We start from the raw sequence: 16,118 nt of genomic DNA, 5'->3' as shown, positions 1-16,118 counted from the left end.
TCAAAAATCAATATGCCCTCTTGTGGAAGGGATCAGCATGTCTGGCCATTCACACCGAGAATAATTATTCCATCCCTCCCACCTTCACTTCTATATATATATTTCTGTTCAATATATACTTCCCACCATGGAGGCCCCCCAGCTACCATCCAACCTCTCCGCATCCCCAACAGCATTACCTGATTGCTGTCTAGCTCTGTCCACCCCCCTTCTCAACCACCTAGTTTCCATCCTCCCCAAAACTCCAGACTTCACCCTCTCAATCGGCAGCGGCTCCGGCCTGCTAGAATCCCTCATCACACTTCGTTATCCCGATGTATCAATTGAGGGTGTCGAGGTCAACTCCTCCGTGAATCTTTATATCGCAGAGGAGAGCATGAACATCGTTAGCGGGACATGGGATTTGCTGTCTCGTGCTTCGCAAGCAAAGGCGTGGGTGTTTGTCTACCCCCGTGAACCAAAATTGATAAGCAAGTACATTGAGACCTACGGGGGTCTATCTGGAAACGTTGAAGTGATTCTGTGGCTGGGTCCGCGGGCGGATTGGGCTGACTATGAGAGCTGTTTCCGAGATTCAACCTTTTCTGAGTTGGAATTCCCGGAGGATGTTGGGATGGCGCCGTATGAGATGTTGGTTGCTGCTCGCAGGGGGTCTGGTTCATGATTTTTCTTTGGGGGGTGGATTGAATTATAAAATGCATATAGAATTGAACAATACCAGCTCCATGAGCTTTGTGGTTTTATGTTACTCCTTTCCTGACCTACTACAGGGTTGTAATGAGTTTTTCGGTCTTCGTCCAATGTTAATATATATTCAAAGACAAGTAAAGGTATATGTTCTACCAAAGTCATTAAACGCCAGTACAACTTCATAGACAATATAACTGATATCGTTATCCAATGTTTCCTCTTCTGCCACCACGCTTCGCCCGGTCTTGGTGAGCCTTCAAGACAGCCCGTGTCTCTACCAAGCTCCTCTTGCCCTTGGACTTCGCCTTCCCCAATGTCATCAGGAAGTTCTTCTTGCGTGCCTTTTCCTTGTTGGTGGTACTCTTTCCCTGTTCCTCTTTTCGCTCTTTGCGCTTTGCGGTCACACTCTTATGTTCTGACCTATCTGTCTTTCCTTCCCTGGCGTGGGCGATACGTTCCTCGCGGGTCTTCTTTCCGGCAGACAGGGCAGCAAGACCCTCAATCTCCGCTGCAGTGAGAGGGTCTTCCTTATGACGATTCTCAGCAGCTGCCCCACGGCGCTTCGGCCCTGGAACAAGCGCATTGACCGCAGCTTCCTGGCGCAGTTCCTGTAGTTTGGCAAGATCTGCAGGCGTGAGGATACGGGTCGTTGCGAGATTCGGCTTCTTCGGATCTGGCTTGCTTTCTGCTGTTTTGGGTCCAGCTCCGTTCTCCTTCTCGTCGGTTTGCTTTGCCTTCTTCGCCGGGCGAGAGCCACCCTCATCGTCCGAATCACTGAGATCAATTTCAGCATCGCTTTCGACATTGATCCATCCGCCGGAGTCGTCGCTGTCCTCGTCGTCTTCGACGTTCCAGGCATCCCAGTCGTTATCGTCTTCCTCTTCATTATCTTCTTCGTCAGAAGCCAGACCCTTTTCAGCCCTCTTCCTCTTGCGCTCCTCCTCCTTCCATTGCTCCAGGAGCTCCAGACCCTCGATGCCACCGACTTCCTCTGCAGCGAACCGCCTGGCTTTTTTATCGCCATGCTGTAGGCTTATAGATGCATCCTTACCGCGATCCCGTCTCTTGAGCATCTCGGGATTGTTCTCTCGATATAGGCTTAATAGACCTCTAGCTCCCATGACGACACCCTTGTCTTTACTTTTCCGGTACATGACTAGATCCTGGAGTAGAGTCTCATTCATAGCCAGCGGCTGTCTCGCGCAGATTTCTCTGATAGCGTTGAGACCTGCGGTGGCGACCTCGGAGGCTGAAGCCTCTGAAACGAATTCGTTTGCAATTTTGAGAACTAGAGGCTCGAGATCGTCGGGGGGCACCAGGTCATGCGAAGCCTGGGCGAGGGACGCGAGGAATGACGTGACGGAAGGTTGTCGAGGCGTCAGGAATTTCTGGAAGTAGGAGTAGAGATGCATGATGTGAAGCTTATGCAAGCCGACGAGACGAGTCACGAGCTGCAATACCATAAGCTTCTGTTCCAGGTTCAGCTTCGACTTGGCACTCTGGAGGTGCCTTGAGAAGAGAGTCTCTGCGAACCCTTGAGGGTCGTGGAGGAGGTGCAGAGCGGAGAAGTTCAAAGGGTGAGGTTGATTCTTCTTGCGCTCTCGTTTGTGAACAGTCGCCTTAGCTCTCTCAACGGCGCGGGCCTTTTTCTTGGTCTTCTTGTTAATTCCGACTTGATGCTTAACCCGTCCGATATCAACGGCTTCATCGTCGCTGCTCTCCTCTTCCATGTCCTCTCGCTCTTTGTCCCCACCGAGGAAGAAGCGGACACCCCCGACAACCACCTTATCATTTTCAGACAGCGAGGCCTCCTTCATGACTTCAACTGCTTTGGAATCTGTCCAGATCTGTCTTTTCCAGAGCTCGCGCGTAAGTTTGATAGCCCAGAGTCCCTTGGAGGAAGTGCGGTCGGAAGTCACAAGATTAAATAAAACAGTCTGCATAGTCCGGTTGAGTTTGTGGTTCGTCGTCTTTGCATTCGAAGACCGGAGATCCATCAGAATTTTCTGGAAAATCAACTGGCGCAAAGTCTTGCTAGGCGTCGTGATAAGAATCGGGAACAGAGTCTGAAGTAATGTCGCCGAGTCCAGCAGCTCCTTTTTCCTTAGAAGCACCAGACTTCCCACAATTTTCTCCCGCAATTCCGGCTCCAAGAGCTGGTGGTGCTGGGTCAACATGTCGATAAGCTGCTGGCCGAAATCTTTCGTTATATCGGGGTAGCAGTCGGCTACATGGGCGATAAAATCAATGAGTTCGCGCAGTGAGATAATCCCTGTATCCGTGGCGGACGAGGGCGCTGCCATGAAAATTTCTCGGTGACTTTCATATTGGTAATGCTGGGCGCGAAAATCTTCGGTATATGATCTAAAGAAAACGGGCACAGTCAGGATTTGCTCGAAGTTGGAAAAAAAGTCTGTGAATGACTCGATTTGTGCAGTAACTCACTTTGGATCTTTTCTAATTTTGTTTTGCAAATTGGGCCTGTAAACGAGGGAACGTGTTCCTGTTAGCGACACAAGAAAATCTCTGGTGGTTGGGCGGTTCCATGAGAAAAAACTCACAAGTCAGCTTCGACCTTTTCCAAGGCCCCCAACTTCCTCTTCACCATTTTTATTGATTAAAGGGTATAGTCCCTGGGAAATTGAGGAGTTGTGGTGGAGGAAAGTGGTGGGTGTGTTGGAGGTTGTTGCGCTAAGATGAAACTTTTTTTCCTGCTTGGGACCGCATTCCGTATCGATAAGACGGCGGTGGCTGTCGACTTGTCAAGGGCCTGGACATGCTCGAGCAGAACCTCAGTTTACTAGAAGTCGATCTGTGACATTTGATTTAATTTAAAATATCCATACTACACTACTACTATTTTTGTCTATTGTTTGTTTAAAACCATAGGTGGCTTGGTGAATAGGCAGAAAAGGGAATAAATTTTTTCGTTTAATAGAGTATAGGCCTTTTAAAGCCTAGGTCTTCATGATCGCATCCAAACTACTGGAGAAGAAAGCTGTCCGATTCTCTCATGTCTTTGGATTTCACTCCCTTTCGTGACTGCAGGTATATACAGTCGTGCAGATGTGTGCAAGTCGACTGAATCCCATAAACTCCCCGTCCACTCCAGTAAGCATGAAATAGGACCATAAACGGAGAATACGCCCAACAAACCCATTTTACCTGTTGCTCTTGGCAACACGCTCAAGCTCGTCCTTCTTCTTAATGGCGTAGGAGTTGGAGCTACCCTTGGCAGCGTTGATAAGCTCCTCAGCAAGGCACTCAGCAATGCTCTTGATGTTGCGGAAAGAGGCCTCACGGGCACCGATGGTCAGGAGAGCAATGGACTGGTTGACACGGCGGAGAGGAGAGACATCGACGGCCTGGCGACGGACGGTACCAGCGGAACCGATACGGGTGCTGTCTTCACGGGGACCGCAGTTGACAATGGCATCGACGGCGACCTGGAGGGGGTTCTGGTCGGTCATGATGTGGATCTGATTGAAGCAATGTTAGTCTTCTGAACCAAAATTTCCAATTCTCGCCTTATCGTTTCCTGGCGGGTACACATACGATCTCGAAAGCGTGAGCAACGATGCGGACAGCCATGAGCTTCTTTCCGTTGTTGCGGCCGTTCATCATGATGGAGTTGGTGAGACGCTCGACGATGGGGCACTGAGACTTGCGGAAGCGCTTGGCGGCGTAGCGGCCAGCGGTGTGAGGGAGGTAGACAGGGGAGCGGATCTGGATGTAGTCGCTATAGGCAGGTTTCAAGGTCAGCGGGAGTTCACCCTCGATGTTGATAAAAATCCTCCTCTGGCCATGTCCCTTTGCGATTCAGTTGCCTACTCCTTCACATTTCCCAAAACCCTTCCAACAACGCAACTGAACGCAATTCGACCGTATTTCGACCATTTGAAAATGATTGTGCATCGCAAGGAGCAAGGGAACACCTACGTCAAGGAGATATCCCTGATCTCAACATCCTCGTAACTCCACTTGTTGAAGAGCTTCACGGTTCCCATCTCCGCGAGAGCATCCTTGGGCAGGGAGTTGTAGACCCCGGCGGGGATTTCGACCTCGACTTCACCGTGTTCAGACATTTTGGCTCCGTATGCACCTGTTGTCGAGGGACGGATTTGAGGGGTGTCGGACGGTGTCGGTGGTTGAACCTCGAGGTAGCGATCGGTCGGCTGAAATGTTGAGTGACCAGGCAAAATGGAGGTGCGCTTCGCTTAGCACTGTGGGTGGGTTAGGGCAGGCCTTATGGCGAATCATACCCCTAGAGTCATGTGATATTCGCCGCCAAAGGCCTGGGCAGGGCTAGTCCCATTAGAGTTAGATCTATTTCCAGCCTGGAGGAATTCAAAGTCACAGCCAAGTTTGGCTCGCTGCCTCCTCGGTTTGTCAGTGATTTCCATACCTGACTCTATCGTGGAGGGAGAATGGGTTCTCTTTGTTATCGACTACTATCATGTTCCCCACTCCATGTTAACGCTACTGACAGTTCGGTCATTCAGGTTATTGAGCGGATAACCCAGGCTTGGTACGAATTTAGTACTACCTTAGGTAAGTATTGGAATGCACACCATAGCGTGCATTGTCAACAACTTGAAGATACTGTCCATGGTCTATAATATCAGAGCTAGTGCACATAATTTTCTCTGATACTGATCGCTGTTTTCATCTGATAAAAATAGAAACTGGAACCATTTCTCCATATAGTCTCAGATGTTTACAGTATTCCGAGAATCTATACTCAGTAACGGAGTAACCTCCACTGGAAGAATAATAGCCGCCTCAAATATGAGCGTAAGGCTCAGAAGATGTATACTTCGAACACCGAATGGTTTTGTAACTATTTATTTGCAGTAGCATACAGCCTGGTATCTTTGACGAATTCTGAATTCATTTTATTCTCATCAACTTGTCGAGGACCTCTTCAGGCCCAATGTCTCACAACGTGTCTCGGAGGTGTGGCGGTGTTTTTCCGAGGCCGCTGTCATTGGCCCGTGCTCCGGGAGAGGTCAGCCAGTGAGCCACTCCGGCAGGTGACGCTGTGGCTTTAGGCGCGGAGAAGAGACAAGTCGTGCGATTCATTCAACCGACCCTCTCTTTGACTCTACGCAGATTGGGGGAGTCTAGCTATTCGTCTCTGGCGTCTCGAAGAAGTCGCTCAACGACCCTGCGATGAGGGTACCGGATCCCCGCGTACACTCCTATTAGAACCACAGCCCCTCGTTTACGTCCGTGATACCCTCGTGAACATGTCGGAGGAGCATCCCCATCTCCAGACCGCTCTGCGAGACCTGGACAAGGAATTTGAGGTATGTCTTAGGGCTATGTCTAACAGATTCCGGTGTCCCGCTTTGGTGATTCCATTGCTAACACAAGTTTCTAGGAGGGTGATATTACAGAGAAGGGGTAAGCAGCCTTGCGCGGGACCATGGGATACTGTGTATATGAGTGATGGGTGACGCAGAGGTGCTCTAAATCTCCTGCGGGATTCATCTAACACCATTCACGTGCGAAACAATATATCATGTGGAATCACTGAGCTAACTTCACCAAAGCTATCAGAAACGCCGAACGGTCCTCCTCTCGCAATTCCTTGGATCGAAAGCCCTGGATTTCAGTGCGTATAGCGGCACCGATTCGGCTCCATCGATGACCAGCTCCGCCAGGTCGCCGCCAACTCTCCTTAGTATTCGGCCACCCACTGCCGATTCGACGGGCCCCTCTCACTCCTTCACTAGTGGACAGGATGGTGCGCAAAATAACGGGAGTTACGGACACGAACCAAGCTTTAGTGGCGATGGCCTGTCACCGTTTGAAGCTGGCAGCGCGCCATCATCATCCCATCATGGTCGAATGCCCTCGGCTTCGTCATATGATTCCCTTTTCCTCCCCAAACCCCAGCCTCCCGTACAACAAGACTCGAGGACAGCAACTTTAATGAGCCAGAATTACGCTTTCAACCCGCCTGGTCCTAATGAGCAGTTTGATGAACAGGCAGCCTACGAGGCCGCAGCGTACGATATGGGGCGTCCGGGAGTGTCACGACAGTCAACTATGCTGGAATCACAACAAGGGTACTTCGACGACTTTGCTGGACAGCAACAAGAGGATTATAGAGACAGCTATGGCGGCGGATTCCACCGTTATTCTCAATCTGATGCATTCTCGCCCACCGCAAACATGGCACCTCCCCTGATTCCTGCCTCTGAACTTCCCCAAGGCGCTGTTGTCGATCACCTACTACCGCTCGAGCCTCGCGATATTCCTTTCGCTGTACATGACCCGCATGACAAGAACACGCCAATGTCAAACTTTGACAATATTCCGACTGTTCTTAGACACCGCGCTCGAACCAGTGGGAAGCAGCCAGCTTACTGGGTCTTGGACCAGAAGGGCAAGGAAATCGCATCTATAACGTGGGAAAAGCTTGCAAGCCGTGCGGAGAAAGTCGCGCAGGTTATTCGTGATAAAAGCAACCTTTATCGTGGAGATCGGGTCGCACTTATTTACCGAGATTCTGAGATTATTGAGTTTGCAGTCGCACTGCTTGGCTGTTTCATCGCCGGGGTTGTCGCCGTCCCTATTAATAACCTCAACGACTATCAAAGTTTAAACCTCGTTCTCACTTCGACACAAGCGCATCTTGCTTTGACGACAGAAAATAACCTCAAGACCTTCCAGAGAGATATTACCACTCAAAAGCTTAACTGGCCGAGAGGAGTGGAATGGTGGAAGACAAACGAGTTTGGAAGTTATCATCCAAAAAAGAAGGATGAAACTCCTCCCCTTATCGTTCCGGATTTGGCCTATATAGAATTCGCGCGTGCCCCTACAGGCGACCTTCGCGGCGTTGTTATGAGCCATCGAACTATCATGCATCAAATGGCCTGTCTAAGTGCAATGTTTGCAACTGTACCTTCCTCTTCGAGACAGCCTACCCGTGGAGAAACTATTATCAGTTATCTCGACCCTAGACAGGGTATCGGCATGATCTTGGGTGTGCTTCTCACAGCGTACGGTGGCCATACAACTGTATGGATCGAAGACCGCGCGGTTGAGACGCCTGGTCTTTACGCTCATCTGGTTACCAAATACAGAGCCACAGTCATGGCTGCAGACTACCCCGGGTTGAAGATAACTGCCTATAACTACCAACAAGATCCAATGGCTACGCGGCACTTCAAGAAAAATACCGAACCCAATTTTGCTAGCGTCAAACTCTGTCTAATCGATACCCTTACCGTCGACCCTGAGTTCCACGAGATTCTTGCGGATAGATGGCTTAGGCCAATGAGAAATCCGAGAGCACGCGAGATTGTCGCGCCAATGTTGTGCTTACCCGAGCATGGTGGCATGGTGATCAGTGTCAGAGATTGGCTCGGAGGTGAAGAGCGGATGGGTTGTCCTTTGACGCATGAAATGGACCCTATGGAGGATCATGAGGAAAAGAAAAAGGCCACAAATTCGGACAAGGCTGAGAAGAGCGGCTTTGGTAGTAGCTTGCTAGGTGGCGGCTCATCTGCTCCAACCCAAGAGCAGCAGGGGACGACTGAACTTGGCGAAGCACTTCTTGATAAAGAAGCTTTGAAGAATAACGAGGTGGTGGTGTTAGCCATTGGCGACGATTCCAGGAAGTTTGCGGGAACTATGCCCAATGCTGTTCGTGTTGGAGCCTTCGGATATCCCATTCCTGATGCAACGTTATCTATTGTCGATCCGGAAACTAATTTATTGTGCACACCAAACGTCGTCGGTGAAATCTGGGTCGATTCGCCTTCTCTTTCCGGTGGATTCTGGGCACTACCAAAGCACACAGAGGCTATCTTCCACGCACGTCCTTATAAGTTCGAGGATTCTAATCCGACACCTATTCTGGTTGAACCTGAATTCCTTAGAACTGGTCTCCTCGGCTGTGTAATTGAAGGCAAGATCTTTGTGCTAGGGCTGTATGAAGACCGAATCCGACAAAAAGTGGAATGGGTTGAGGATGGTCAGCCGACTGCGGAACATCGCTACTTTTTTGTTCAACATTTGGTTGTTAGCACCTTGAAGAATATCCCCAAGATCCACGACTGCACGGCTTTCGACGTGTTTGTCAACGAAGAGCACCTTCCGATTGTCGTACTAGAATCTTATGCGGCATCGACGGCGCCGACGACATCTGGAGGCCCACCGAGACAGTTGGACTCCGCCCTTCTTGAATCTCTCTCGGAAAGGTGTATGGAGGTTTTGTACCAGGAACATCATCTGAGGGTCTACTGTGTCATGCTTACCGCACCAAATACCCTCCCTAGGGTTATCAAAAACGGAAGGCAGGAAATTGGTAACATGCTCTGTCGCAAAGATTTTGACGCAGGGACTTTGCCATGTGTGCACGTCAAATTCGGCGTTGGACGATCCGTGATGAACCTTCCCATTGGAATTGATCCCGTTGGAGGAATTTGGTCGCCTATGGCCTTGGAAGCTAGGCAAACCATGTTAGAGATGCCAGAGAAGCAATACTCTGGAGTGGACTACCGGGATGTCGTTATGGATGACCGTACGTCCACGCCTCTCAATAATTTCAACTCCATTGTCGACCTTCTCCAATGGCGGGTATCCCGTCAATCAGAGGAACTAGCTTACTGTACCATCGATGGTCGAGGTAAGGAAGGAAAGGGTATCACCTGGAAGAAGTTCGACCTCAAAGTCGCAGCCGTGGCAATCTACCTGCGAAACAAGGTCAAACTCCGCCCTGGCGACCATGTTATTCTGATGTATACCCACTCGGAAGAGTACGTTTACGCCGTTCATGCTTGCTTCTGCTTGGGCGTGGTTGCGATACCCATTGCGCCTATCGATCAGAACCGTCTCTCCGAGGACGCTCCTGCGTTCCTCCATGTTGTCGCCGATTTCCACGTCAAGGCAATCATTGTCAATAGCGATGTTGACCACGTGATGCGACAGAAGCTTGTTTCCCAGCATATCAAGCAGTCTGCACAGGTGCTCCGGATAGGCGTGCCCGCCATATACAATACTGCCAAGCCCTCGAAGCAATCTCATGGGTGTAAGGATCTTGGACTTACGATGAAAGAGACGTGGCTACAGGGGAATCAACCAGCTATGATTTGGTCCTATTGGACTCCAGACCAGCGCAGAGTTTCCGTGTCTATCGGGCATGACACGATCCTTGGGATGAGTAAGGTGCAAAAGGAGACCTGCCAGATGACAAGCTCTCGGCCAGTATTGGGTAGTGTGAGGAGTACTCTGGGTCTTGGGTTCCTTCATACCTGCTTGATGGGTATTTACGTTGGTAAGTATTATTTGCTCGTTGCTCTTGTGATGGAAACTAACTTTGATTTAGGAGCGCCAACGTACCTGGTTTCGCCGGTCGATTTCGCGCAGAACCCGATGACGCTATTCCTTGCTCTCTCCCGATACAAGGTCAAGGATACATACGCCACTAGTCAAATGCTGGACTACGCTATCAGCGCGATGCCAGGTAAAGGTTTCCGCCTTGAAGAACTCAAAAACCTGATGATTTCTGCCGAAGGCCGACCACGTGTTGATATTTGTAAGATAAACCCAAGGATTTCTGTGTTGGCAACATTCTAATTACCTTTTTTGCAGACCAAAAAGTGCGTCTGCATTTTGCAGGAGCCAACTTGGACCGGACAGCGATCAACATAGTATACTCCCATGTTCTCAACCCGATGGTAGTCACCAGGTCTTACATGTGTATTGAGCCCGTTGAGGTGTGGCTGGATCTCCGCGCCTTGCGTCGTGGGTTCGTCCTTCCAGTCGACCCTGATACAGACCCAACAGCACTAGCCTTGCAGGATTCCGGTATGGTACCTGTGAACACACAAATCGCAATTGTCAACCCAGAGACCTCCACCCTCTCGCAGGTGGGTGAATACGGAGAGATCTGGCTCCAGTCAGACGCTTGCGCGAAGTCGTTTTATGGTTCAAAGCAAGATTTCGACCTAGAGCGCTTCGATGGCCGTATCGAGGATGGAGACCCTAATGTGTCCTTTGTGCGGACAGGTGACTTGGGTTTCCTCCACACTGTTACAAGACCAATTGGACCTGGTGGGCAGCCGGTTGAGATGCAGGTACTTTTCGTACTTGGAGGCATTGGAGAGACCTTCGAGGTTAATGGATTGAATCACTTCCCCATGGATATCGAAAATTCTGTGGAGAAGTGTCATCGAAACATTGTGGCTGGAGGATGGTAAGTGATACTGAGCACATTTACTAGGGGATTACTTTTCTAATTGGCTTTATAGTGCTGTGTTCCAAGCAGGCGGAATGATCGTCGTTGTGGTTGAAGTGACACGAAAGGCCTACCTAGCGTCTCTCGTCCCAGTCATTGTGAATGCCATCCTCAACGAGCATCAGGTCGTTGCCGACATAGTAGCATTTGTCTCGTACGGAGACTTCCCTCGCTCTAGACTCGGCGAGAAACAGCGTGGCAAGGTGCTTGCTTCCTGGGTGACCAGGAAATTGCGAACAATTGCGCAGTTCAGCATCCGTGAGATGGAAGGAGGTAATTTTGGACCAGCTCCTCAGGATCGCTTCAGCAAGAGCTCCAAGCCCGGTAGCATTATGGGCCACAGCGCTCGACGGTCTACACTTCTACCGGATGATCCTCCACCTCGCTCTCCGGCTTTGGCCACGGCTCCTCCACTGTTTGAAAGCCCGGCTGAGCCATCATCAACGCTGGTCAACAGCACCGCGTCGACGATTCCTGAAGTGCCGCAAATCTCAGAGCCTCCCTCAGTCCCACCACCTGCACCACCGGCGCAGGCGGAAATTCCCTACGATAGCAATGGAACCCCATACCTGCCAAACTCTGGGGGTCTTCAAGCTTCTCATCAGGGCGAAGTTCCTCAAATCCAAACTCCTCAAGGGCAGGGACAGGGACATAGGAGGGACTTCAGTTTCGACTTTGGGGACTTTGGACAGTCGCCCGCTGCTCCTTCGCAACCGACTGCACCTGCTGCAACGGAGACTCTTTCCTATCGCCCCGGCACGGGACACCAACAGCTTCCAAGCAGCAGCGGAAACGCGGGCATCGAATTTCCACAGCGAAGTGATTCATACCAAGCTAGACCCAGCGGGCCATCAGACGATACTGCGGATTGGCCACAGGAAGCGCTGATTTACCAGTCTACCTTTGACACAGATGGACATGGCGGTCGCAAGGACTTCCTATAATTTACTTGACTGAAGATATGAGTTGGATATCTTTGGCCACATCTCGTTTCTGCGCCGTCCCATTCCCGCTCCAGTTCCCTGATTGCATAGCCTTGACGAACGCCTTCACAGTTCTTTACATTATTCTACTTACGCCCCCGTCCCCCGCGTGCATTAGCCCAACTTTCCTGAATTCAAAAATTGCTTGCTCTGCATTGCCATTCCCTATTCCCCCTGTCTGTATATACATACCCATCGACAAACATCTTCATATACATACACACGTAAACTATTTTTGACCGACGTAGCGGGCTTTGTCATGTAGTAGCGGTCTCTGCATAACCTACTACTACTGCTGCTACTACTACTGCTACTACTAGAGCGTGGAATTGTGAAATAATAGCACTTGTTCATTAACTACACCCCCAATTCGCATTCAGTCGTCATATATCACTTATTCCAACACCTGAAAGGCAAAGAAGCCATGTCAAGAGCCCCAGTGGATAACCCAAAAGATGAAGAGCAATAATTGGGGATGAGCCCAAGTACAACCGGTGCGTCGTAACACCAATGTCCATTTCTGCCGAGATTACGAGACCACATACAAATATCCTGAACAGCATAAGAAAGCTCCTAATCAGGAAATCGGAGCTTTGGGTTGCAACTCGACCCGCCAGAACCCGTGCGAGTTCTTCCGTTCTAGGAAAGACTTGGCATAGGTTGCCCTGTGAACCCATTCAACCCATTCAACCCATTCAACCCATTCAACCCATTTAACCCACGAGACCAAAGACCAAGACCATACCAGAGACCAAAAAGAACAGAAGATTGAAAACGAGACATCAAGACACCCTATCTCACCACGCAGTCAAATCAGTTCCAAAGCCCTACGAAGCTCTGGCGGTGTGCAGGTAAGATGATATCACATCCGCAGTCCGTCTCCAATAGTTCGGCGCCCGTATAAGCAATACGAGAAACATGGCTTGATCTTCATGACCTGTTCAACAACGAATACGAGTGCCACTTTCGCTCCAGGCATGGATGGCTGCCTTGGCCGTGACTATATAAGTAGTCTGGCAGAGCTTCAACCAACATACCTAACTACCCAGTCTCCAAGCAAAGAGTCTATTCCTTCGTCATTTTTTCCTTCTGAACATATCGTTCCGGATAACAGCGAATATGCACCTCACCATCATAACAACAACGTTATCCCTCCTCGCTCTCGCAACTGCTGAGAGTATCTGCTCCCCCGGCTCTGTTGGCGTCGGCATCGCACCTAGCACCGCAACGGATACATACTCTGTCATCGCTGACAGCAACTGCGGGATTGTCGACAGCCGTCTCGGGCACGGCGAGCTCTGTGGTGTGTACAACCGCGGGTCACAGGTTTCTTGTGTGGATCAGAACACTGTGACCGGTGTTACTGCTTCGGGGGCGGAGTATGGGAACTGTGTCTCGGTTAGTGATCAGTTTTGTCACCAGCAGCCTGGGTACGGGATTCAGTGGTGCTGTGGGGTTTAACTTGAATGGAGGTTGTGATGGTTTGGAGTCGAGAGGGCTTATGAAGGTGCAAGTGGGATGTAGCTTTGAAAAAGTGGTAGAATGGTTATAAAACTACTTGAATGAATGTCTGCTTGTACGGAAGAGTTATGTATCTGTCAATGTGGTATATTGTTCATGAATATACTTTTGTCTTACTCTGACTAACGCTGCCCCAAACAAAAAAAAAAAAAAAGAAAGAAAAAGTAGTAGTCAAATGATTAGTCGTTGAAAACCGAAGCTATATACTAAGCTCTTACTGACTGGCTGCCTTTTGCGTTAGGGCTTCCAGGTCTACTTTGGGCTTGGCAGTCGGCGCGCCGTTGGTGGCCTCGGCCACAGTGGCTCCGGCATTGTTGGAACCGGAGAGGAGCTCCAGGGCTTGGAGGTCCTCGTTGGTAAGAGTGTTGGAGCGCATAGGGCGGAATGGAGCAGGGGATCCAGCCCCGCTGGTGAGGAACTGTAACGGGATCAGTTAGTCGGTTGCTCTATTGCTGTTTACTATGCATGGGCAGGGACTTACGGAGCTGGCAGCGCTCAGGAGTGCAATCAAACTGGCCTGGACAACATCCTGGTGGATACCAACACCCCACACCTGCTGCTTGCTACCGGCAGCACTGCAGTGGATATACGTGGCGGCCTTGACATCGCGACCCTTTCCGGCGGACTGGCCGATGGAGTGTTCCTTGTAGTCGACGACATCGAGATCGATGCCCAGGGTAGCCAGGGCGTTGGCGAGGGAGGACAGGGCACCGTTTCCAACACCGGTGATGGCGTGCTGGAGGCCGTCGATCTCGATAATACCGGTGAAGCGACGCTTGAGGTTCTTTGTGTTGAGCGCCTTGCCCGGCTCGGGGGGCGCGGGGGACTGCGACCGATCCGTGGTGATGTTGTAGTCGACCAGGTTGAAGCGCGGGTTGGACTTGAGGTGGTAGGCGTCCTCGAAGAGGGAGACGATCTCGGTGGGCCGCAGCTCGCGGCTGACTTCTTCTGTGCGCTTCTGGACGATCTTGCTGAACTCGACCTGGAGTGCGCGCGGGAGATCCAGCTCCAGGGTGCGCAAGATGACCCAGGCGGTGCCTCCCTTGCCGCTTTGGGAGTTGACGCGGATGACGGCCTCGTAGGTTCGTCCGATATCCTGGGGGTCCAGAGGGAGGTAGGGGATTTCCCATTCGTTGTCGTCGGTTGCGCCTCCGTCTTCGCGGAGCTTGAAGCCCTTCTTGATGGCGTCCTGGTGGCTACCACTGAAAGCGCAGACAACCAGCTGACCGCCGTAGGGCCATCGCTCGTTGACGGGGATTTTGTTGCTCTCTTCCACGACCTTAATGACGGCATTGATATCTGAGAAGTCGACCTTGGGCGAGATACCTTGCGTGTAGAGGTTCAGGGCGAGAGTGACGAGATCAACGTTACCCGTTCGCTCTCCATTGCCAAACAGGGTACCCTCGACTCGCTGAGCACCGGCCATCTGAGCCAGCTCGGCGGCAGCAATAGCGCAGCCACGATCATTGTGGGGGTGCACAGAGACTACGTACTTTTGGCGCTCTGTGACGCTACGGCAGAAGAACTCGATCTGATCGGCGAAGATATTGGGGGTGGCCATCTCGACTGTGGCGGGAAGGTTGAAGATGATGGGTACTTCCTCAGAGGGCTCCCACGCGGCCTTGACGGCCTCGCAAACCTCTGCAGCGAATTCGGGCTCGGTATCGGAGAAGGTTTCGGGGGAGAACTCAAACTGCCATTCAGTGCCTGCCATCGAAGGGTCGTCTTTCGTGATCGAGCGTGCGAATTTCGTGCAGCGGACGGCCATTTCCAAACTTTTTTGCTTGTCCATGTTGAACACAATCCGTCGGAAGCACGGACTCGTTGCGAGGTAGATGTGTAGAATTGCCTTCTTCGCGCCCCTGAGGGACTCTACTGTGCGGCGGATCAGGTCCTCGCGGCAGGGTGAGAGAACTTGGAGCCAGACATCGTCAGGTGTCAACCCGGGCGTCTCGACGAGGCTCCGGGTAAAGTCGAAATCGGTCTGGGAGGCAGAAGGGAAGGAGACCTCGATTTCCTTGTAGCCAATCTCGACGAGCATCTTGAAGAAGCGAAGTTTTTGTTCGCCATCCTGAATGCGCATTAGCAAGATATCTACAGTGCTAACGAGGTCCATACCATAGGATCAGGTAGACTCTGGTTGCCATCTCGCAGGTCGGTGGCCAGCCACCGCGGCGGCTTGTCGATAACCTTATCGGGCCATTGGCGGTTGGGGAGGTTCAGAGGCTTAAACGGCCTGTACTTCTTGGAGGGATCTTTGAGCCTGTTGGGGTTTAGTTAGTTTTGAGGCCTCGTATAAAGCCGTTGATAGACGACGTATTCCGGGATGCCAGGGGTAAGACAGGAACGGGCATACATAGGCATGATGGACGACGGTATGAGGGCGAACCCAGTAGGTGGGGTGACCGCGGGGAGGATAAGGGATTCTGTCTGTACAGAAGAGCTGAAGAAGAAAAAAGCAAGAAGTCAAAGGGCGAGATGACAGCAAATTAAAGCCAGCAATTGAGACTGGATTGCAAAGAAACGTGAGTCACTCGTCAATTGTCGAAACATTTGATTTTTTCAGCTCTGCCGATGGCGGGGGATGAACTCTGGATGCATGATTTCACTTGCGGGGCGACTTTTGCCTCTCTACTTTAAAAAGTTGTATCTGGACCTTTCCGCGCGGA

General features: G+C 51.0%; 6 protein-coding genes across 6 annotated transcripts; 3 read left to right on the top strand and 3 right to left on the bottom strand.

Moving 5' to 3' along the window:
* Window positions 1–127: 127 nt before the first annotated feature.
* On the top strand, window positions 128–664 carry ASPVEDRAFT_24021 (uncharacterized protein; the record flags this gene model as incomplete). Its single annotated transcript, XM_040809618.1, has 1 exon — window positions 128–664. The coding sequence occupies one exon, from the start codon at window positions 128–130 to the stop codon at window positions 662–664; it is 537 nt and encodes a 178-aa protein (XP_040662808.1).
* A 229-nt stretch (window positions 665–893) lies between these two features.
* Window positions 894–3,298, bottom strand: ASPVEDRAFT_120923 (SDA1 family protein; the record flags this gene model as incomplete). The annotated part of the gene is made up of 3 exons (XM_040805833.1): window positions 894–3,054; window positions 3,136–3,171; window positions 3,252–3,298. 3 exons carry the CDS (start codon window positions 3,296–3,298, stop codon window positions 894–896), a joined length of 2,244 nt encoding a protein of 747 aa, XP_040662807.1.
* A 111-nt stretch (window positions 3,299–3,409) lies between these two features.
* On the bottom strand, window positions 3,410–4,816 carry ASPVEDRAFT_36429 (40S ribosomal protein uS7). Its single transcript, XM_040811210.1, has 3 exons — window positions 4,630–4,816; window positions 4,246–4,429; window positions 3,410–4,169 (listed from the first exon to the last, which is right to left on the bottom strand). Exons 1-3 carry the CDS (start codon window positions 4,773–4,775, stop codon window positions 3,852–3,854), a joined length of 648 nt encoding a protein of 215 aa, XP_040662806.1. The 5' UTR covers window positions 4,776–4,816; the 3' UTR covers window positions 3,410–3,851.
* Window positions 4,817–5,939: 1,123 nt separating this feature from the next.
* ASPVEDRAFT_78783 (putative AMP binding domain protein) lies at window positions 5,940–11,889 on the top strand (the record flags this gene model as incomplete). Its single annotated transcript, XM_040816602.1, has 6 exons — window positions 5,940–5,999; window positions 6,074–6,096; window positions 6,246–9,982; window positions 10,034–10,243; window positions 10,300–10,903; window positions 10,959–11,889. 6 exons carry the CDS (start codon window positions 5,940–5,942, stop codon window positions 11,887–11,889), a joined length of 5,565 nt encoding a protein of 1,854 aa, XP_040662805.1.
* A 1,158-nt stretch (window positions 11,890–13,047) lies between these two features.
* ASPVEDRAFT_78782 (uncharacterized protein) lies at window positions 13,048–13,389 on the top strand (the record flags this gene model as incomplete). Its single annotated transcript, XM_040816601.1, has 1 exon — window positions 13,048–13,389. One exon carries the CDS (start codon window positions 13,048–13,050, stop codon window positions 13,387–13,389), a length of 342 nt encoding a protein of 113 aa, XP_040662804.1.
* A 274-nt stretch (window positions 13,390–13,663) lies between these two features.
* Window positions 13,664–15,813, bottom strand: ASPVEDRAFT_24016 (2-isopropylmalate synthase; the record flags this gene model as incomplete). Its single annotated transcript, XM_040809617.1, has 4 exons — window positions 13,664–13,867; window positions 13,931–15,520; window positions 15,568–15,712; window positions 15,806–15,813. The coding sequence occupies 4 exons, from the start codon at window positions 15,811–15,813 to the stop codon at window positions 13,664–13,666; spliced, it is 1,947 nt and encodes a 648-aa protein (XP_040662803.1).
* Window positions 15,814–16,118: the final 305 nt, after the last annotated feature.

Source organism: Aspergillus versicolor, assembly GCF_001890125.1.
Source record: "Aspergillus versicolor CBS 583.65 unplaced genomic scaffold ASPVEscaffold_1, whole genome shotgun sequence".
Lineage (NCBI taxonomy): Eukaryota > Fungi > Ascomycota > Eurotiomycetes > Eurotiales > Aspergillaceae > Aspergillus > Aspergillus versicolor.
This window is presented reverse-complemented; position numbering and strand designations above follow the sequence as displayed.